We start from the raw sequence: 6354 nt of genomic DNA, 5'->3' as shown, positions 1-6354 counted from the left end.
TGTGGCCGTTGCCAACCGAACCATGCGTACGTACGAACCACTGCCGGGGGGGGGTACCAGCTTAAAAGTCCAGTTCATCCACCTAAAGCTTCACGTGGGCAATTTTTGTTGGCGCTGGAACCAAATTTGTCTACTATTTTTCTCGTACCATGTGACCCCCTCACGGCCCCATCCCCCAGACCAGGGGGCCTGATAGGTCAAGGAAACACCCAGTTACTGAAAGGGGTAATAGGTAAAAAAGAAATACATGCCACTACATGCCACCACAGTAGGGAGAGGAGGCAGAGAGAGCTAACGCGCGAGCGGGCAGTCGTTTGTAGCCGCTGCCTCAAAATCGATCTATTCTATGTGTGTCTGTTTACTGATCCAGAACGGGGGCATCTCCTCTGTCTCTCTCGGAAGTCGCACCATCCCTTGCGGCGGCTTTGGATCCGTTGTCAATCGACATGCAAACCACTCATCTCATCTTCTTCGCGATTCATCTGGACCCTCATCCGTCTCCTGCAAAACCCGAAAAAAGCTGCATCTGGCTGTCGGGGCTGCTCTCTTGTGTCCAGCCGGGATTTGGTGTAGGCAGGCAGGCGACGCAGTCACCAGGCGTGCATGACAGGATGCGAACTTTAGCCAATCGTCGGATCTTGTCCAGTCCGATCGATACAAAGCCACTTCGGGCCAGCTGAGCGCGCGCCATCCCTGCTGCCGGCCTTAGGAGTTACACAGGAGGCCCCGAAAGTATGTAATAGAAATTGGACCATTTCCTCGGGAACAACACCTCCCAGTTTTGCATCCGTAGGTCGTTTGATGGCGCCATTCCAGACACCGGCAGACATGACCGACATTGGACATCTGCATCACGTTACCGTGCCTCCAAACCTCCATTTCGTCAGCTCACCGTATTCGCACGTAGTCGCACGCAAGACCGTTTCCACTTAGCTGGCTTCGGTATACGTCGATTCGAACAATGTGTGTGTGTGTATACATGCAGCCCCCTTTGAGGGGGCTTCTATCCGACAAGCATATTGCGGCGGCGTGCTGGAACATCCAGTCCAGTCAGTCCTGCCCCCAATTTATAATTCCATTTCATATCCTCATTACGCCTCGTCGGAGTGCTGTTGCTGTTATAATGAAAAGGCCCCCGGGGTATCAACATAATGATTTATCCAGACGACGCAGGTCTTCGTTCCGCCCGACGCCAAAATCGACCCCCAAGAGGCAACCCAGTGCCACGAATGGCCAGAATCAGTACTTTAACAATGCGCAGCGCTTGCGCCATGGATCAGGTATTCGCTTCCAAATACTGTCCTCGCCAACGCCCGAACTCCTTCAAATGTGATTGTGATCGCTCAATGTTATACGGGAAAGCATCTAAATGCGCTCGTTATTGACTCCGAGCGCTCACCTGCCATTCACCTTCTTTCCGTTCTTCATGCGATTCTTGCAATTGTCGCAATACCATTTAGCTGCAAGCAAATGTTAGCGTCCGACGCATTCGACTCATAGGAAGCGACTGTGTTTTGAACTTACTACTAGAACTTGGTGCCGACTTCAGACCAACACATCCGAGATGGAACCACTCCTTGTCGCAGTCATCGGCATCGCACGCCACCATCTCCCCGTAGGAAACGCCGTTGCAGTAACAGTAGCGTGGCTCGTTGGCATCGATATCGCCATCCTCATCACCATGTGCGCTGCTGTGGGCGTCCTCATCCACGGCTTGAGCCGCCAGTGCAGCTTGATGAGAAGCCCCTTTCTTGTGACTCCGTTTGGGCTTATCAGTCTGCGCATTTCGCGCCGACCGTGATCTTGACTGATCAGGGAAATTCCCTAGGGCAGGCGTCGATGGCTTGCTTGCCCGGCCACTTTTGGTCGTAACCACTGTGGTAACGGTTTGTTGGGGCGTTGGTGTGCTGTTTGGCTTGGGTTCCGTCTCATCCTTGGCCACAGAGCTCTTCCTGCTCCCGCCCAAAGCAATGTTTGTAGTGAGGCTCGGCTGCGGTGTGTCCTCTTTGGGGTTCTCGGTTTTGACAGGCACGGGAGTCTCTTTCGGCTTGACCTCTGCAGGCGGCCGCGACCCGTTCTGAGCGGCGTTTGCGTCGGAAGCAGGTGGTACAGCGCCATTGGGCCTATTCGAAGCAGATGAAGACGGCCGGAGTTTCGCGTTGTCAATATTCGATACATTCGAATTTTGCCGCGCCCTTGAGGTGACCGGACGAGCCGCAGTAGCAGATGGCGCAGGCGAGCTTCGAGCGACGGTCTTTGGGTCGATCAAGTTGGGCATAATTGGGGAAGTAGCTGCAAGCGAAGGCGAGAGGGTGGAGGGCGGGCCGTTTTTGCTACACCGGGTCAGATATACAATACTACGTTTTCAGGATATCGCCAACACGTACCTTTTCTTTGATTGCCCATTGACAGTAGGCAAAGCTTTGCGTTTCTTAGAGGCTGGGGCCGTTCCAGCTTCTGGAGTTGGAGTTGCCCTAGGGCTAGATGTCTTCGCCTTCGGGGCGCTGTTGCCGTAGACGCCGCTCAATGCTCGCTCCATAGGTGGTGCTCCGTTCGCGGTCTTGTCTTTATTATTGTCGACCTTGCGTTTCTTCGGTGCCGAGTTGCCGTTCACAGGAGGTCCATTGGTAATTCCTAAGCCGACGGGCGTGTTCGCGTCTGCCGCCGCCTTACGTGACTTGCTGCCATTTGCGGCCCTTTTGTTCGGCTCGTGCCTCTGTTTCGCAGTGTCGTGATCGGCATCCGCATCGGAAGCATGCTGCTGCTGTTGCTGCTGCTGCTGCTGCTGCTGTTGTTGTTGTTGCTGTTGCTGCTGCTGTTGCTGCTGTTGCTGCTGCGTTTTTTGCCCTTTCCTTGCAGCAACAGCTTGTTTTCTGGCGTCACTTCTAGCGGCCGCCTCTTCAGCGAGGGCCTGAGCGGCCGCCGTAATCGCCTGGGCACCGTCACGGCGCGATCGCTCGGCAGCGTTTGCCTTGTTGACCCTGTTCTCGGGATAAGCCCAGTGTGTAGCGCTGCCGTATTTGGCTTCCTCGCTGAATTCATTCTCGAGGTGCGGCCAGACGTCGTCGGCGCGACTTAATTGCTTGGACAGCGCTTCGTTGGCAGTCGATATGACGTGGTTTTTCTCTTCTAGAGACACTAGCATCTCTTGGATCTTCAGAGCAGTGTGACGAAACAGCTGACGCCGGGGGAGATTGGCTGGGTCGTACAGCGAAGCGTTGTAGCTCTCGTCGGCCGAGGGCGCGGGCGGCAAGCTCCCGTTTGTACCAAAACCGGTCGAGCTATTCTGGGCGCTCATGGGCGCGGAGCCGGGCGCGACACTGCTCGCATTGTCGGTGGTCGGTCGAGGCTCGGGGGGTTGACTTGAGGGCAACGTCGACGAGCTGGAAGAGGGTGTCTTCGGGAGCAAAGATCTTGGCGTCGACCTCCTTCAATAGGGTAAAGTGGCGGACGAGATCTTTAGGAAGGGATGTAATGGCATCGGTGAAGTGTGTAATGGCAGGGAAAATGTCGATAGGTTGGTCGCGGCCATGCGCCTCCCGACCGGCCAAGGAGGACGCAGCACCGAGCGCGGAGGCTGATGATCGCTGAGGATTGGTGCGGGCCTGGCGAGCTGGCTGAGCTCGACGACTCGAGGAAGGGGTGCCAGAGCTAGGCCCTGCCTCGGATTGGGGAGGCTTTGCGGTTCTCATGGTGGCCTGGATTGGAAGAAGGAGGTGGTGGGCAGTTGGGGTGGTTGTGTTGAGTCGTGACGAGCAAAGTCGTGTCTCGATCGTGCTGGGGAGGGACGCCGCAAGAGATGAAAAGTTGGATCTCTCGAGCGCCGCGAAAAAAACAAGCCGGGGGGACCTCGAAGTCTGGGATAGAGGAAGGGAGACTATGTCATATTGCAATAGAAAGTATGAGAACCTATGCGCAGAAACACATGATCGAGGGATGCTGCTGGGAACGTAGAGAGGGGATGCGCAAAAAGTGATCCAAGTGACCAGCTGCGAAAGACCTTGGGTTCGACTGCAACTGCTCGGGAGAATGGTGGTGGATGGGATGGACCTGGCCTACAGCTGGGACTGGATACTGGATGGGATTGATTTGATGCACAGCGCTGTTCCCGGCACAGCACAACAGCACAACAAGCTGCACCACTAAAAGCACGGCGACTTATGGGCGGTTGCCCGTCCCGGACTAGCTGCCAGTGCCTTTCTCGCGCAGCGCCAATGCGAACCGCGAAATGGCTGAATGGGGGGGGGCTCAAGTTTATCCGAAGCTGATAAGATAAGATCAGGGCGGTATGATCTCATCCTCCGACTTTTATGCATCTTGCACATCTTGGCTGGAAAGGGGGTCAGCCTTCAGTCGCTTCAGCCTTAAGGTTACCTAGTCGTCGGGCGAGCCGATCCACGGCGTAAGTGTCTAATTAGCATTGAATACTCAGCTTTATAGGTGATGTAGTATATAACAATTGTACGAGGCTATGAGGCTACCTACCTACATGTTCGTTCCTTTGAACATCCAGTGACGGGTGGATCTGTGTTTTCGTACCGCACTTTTTGGGGGGAGGGGCAGATACACGATATATGCTTGAAACAAATACAAATCTACTTTATACACACGTTTGATTTTATGTGCTATATACTTTGGGGTCACCTATGGTCTACATGGGTATGCTTGGTGTATCGCAGCTTGTAAGTGGCAGCTGCCACAACATTAATAAGACTTCCTTGAACAAATTCAACGCCTGGGGTGCACATTCTATAAAACGCTGAGGCGCACCATCAAATGCAGCAAAGAAACCCGTCCAACTGCCGACGGGGAACAAGCAAAAGACTGCGCTGATGCTCTCGACTCCCGAACAACAAAAACCTCGCTACTGATAGCCATGCTCACCCTTACTCCGTCTTAAGTCGCCTGCCTGACGTGCCCTCACGCTCCTTCTTCTGCCGCCACTGCCACTCAAGGAGCACTGGAATAAAGTGCCACAGGTCCATCTCAGGCCAGAAACACTTCAGGAAAAATATGTGTGTATCTTCGTGACACTGCCACAGCATAAAGTCACTCAGTCGCATCACGTTACTAGTCCGGATGAAGATGTCGAGTGGAGGGCAGTCGGCCGTATACATGTGGCTGTTGATAGAATCCACCGTGATCGACTCCGCATCCTTGAACGGGATCGCCTTCTCCTTCCCCTTTGCTTCGGTTCGGGGCGAACCCGGGTTGAGCGTTGTTGTGGACGACACTGAATCGTCTACATCTGACTTCGCAGCCGGGTCCGGCGAGGCCTCTCGGAGTGATGTGGATGAATCCGTCCTCTTAGGTTGCTTGGATCTGATTGTCTCGGTAATTCTGGCTTGCGAGAAGGGCGTCGCTGGGGGTTCGGATGGCATCGAGAATTCATCCACTGTGGCCTTGATGGCTGCTGTCATTTCTGCTCTCGAGGTGTATGGGAAGCAGATGTTGAGTACCGCGCTAAAAGTAACGCCATTAGCCCAGTTCAACGATGCTTCAACGGCGGCAAACCACGTACTCGGTATTGTGTTTAGTCATCTCAATGGCTCTGTCGACAAAGGGCAAGACGTCATCAGGGATCAAGGCACGCTCTCCCAGCACGCGAATACCGGCGCCGTATCGATCGAGTAGCTCTCCGTGCTGGCACAGTTGTTCGAGCTTGAGCTTGGCCATCTTCATCAGCCCGCTAACTTCGGATTTCGGTCGGTTGAAGTTCTCGATGCTGAATGCGTAAACGGTGACGACCTTGACTCCGCACTTGTAGCATACTTCGAGTACCTGTCCGAGGCAGAGTGTGTCAGCTGTCAGTGGCCAAATCACCAAGTCTGGCTGTCGGCGCATCTACCTTGGCAAGGGCCTCGAAGCCCATATTGTGACCTTCTATCGTCTCGATATGGTTGTTCTTGGCGAAGCGGCGATTGCCATCCATCTCAAAGGCGACATGCTGTGGGATAGGGCCCTGTCGCAAAGTGCCAATCAGTGTTTCGCGGGCCTGCCTAAGAGCCCATGCTATGGGTGGCAGTGTAGCAATCCATCTCTGGACGTTCGCATCCGCTTTAATAGACATGGTGCCGGGTGTGAAGCGCCGAGCAGGAAAGAAGAAGCCGTCGCGTGGGTGTCAATTGAACTGGGTATCTCGTGATGCTGCAGTTGGCGCCGTCGCAATACTCGCAATACTGGCTCTGGGACAAAAGAAAGAACGGGTACGAATGCCAGAAGTGGGCTGGGCTGGGCTGGGGCGATGCGATGCAGTACGATGCGATGCGATGCGATGCGATGACTTTATTCGTAACACATAATATAGTTGTGTAATCCTTTCTTTTTCTTCTTCTTCTTCCCGACGAGGCACAA

At 54.3% G+C, this 6354-nt stretch overlaps 2 protein-coding genes across 2 annotated transcripts; both read right to left on the bottom strand.

Moving 5' to 3' along the window:
- Positions 1-1239: 1239 nt before the first annotated feature.
- On the bottom strand, positions 1240-3692 carry PG986_009462 (uncharacterized protein; the record flags this gene model as incomplete). Its single annotated transcript, XM_066845684.1, has 5 exons — positions 1240-1321; positions 1400-1460; positions 1525-2333; positions 2388-3320; positions 3364-3692. The coding sequence occupies 5 exons, from the start codon at positions 3690-3692 to the stop codon at positions 1240-1242; spliced, it is 2214 nt and encodes a 737-aa protein (XP_066698082.1).
- A 1194-nt stretch (positions 3693-4886) lies between these two features.
- On the bottom strand, positions 4887-6070 carry PG986_009461 (Di-trans-poly-cis-decaprenylcistransferase; the record flags this gene model as incomplete). Its single annotated transcript, XM_066845683.1, has 3 exons — positions 4887-5463; positions 5522-5781; positions 5849-6070. 3 exons carry the CDS (start codon positions 6068-6070, stop codon positions 4887-4889), a joined length of 1059 nt encoding a protein of 352 aa, XP_066698081.1.
- Between the last annotated feature and the right edge of the window lie 284 nt (positions 6071-6354).

This window comes from Apiospora aurea, assembly GCF_038362705.1.
Source record: "Apiospora aurea strain CBS 24483 chromosome Unknown utg000006l_segment0_segment0, whole genome shotgun sequence".
NCBI classification, from domain to species: Eukaryota; Fungi; Ascomycota; class Sordariomycetes; order Amphisphaeriales; family Apiosporaceae; genus Apiospora; species Apiospora aurea.
This window is presented reverse-complemented; position numbering and strand designations above follow the sequence as displayed.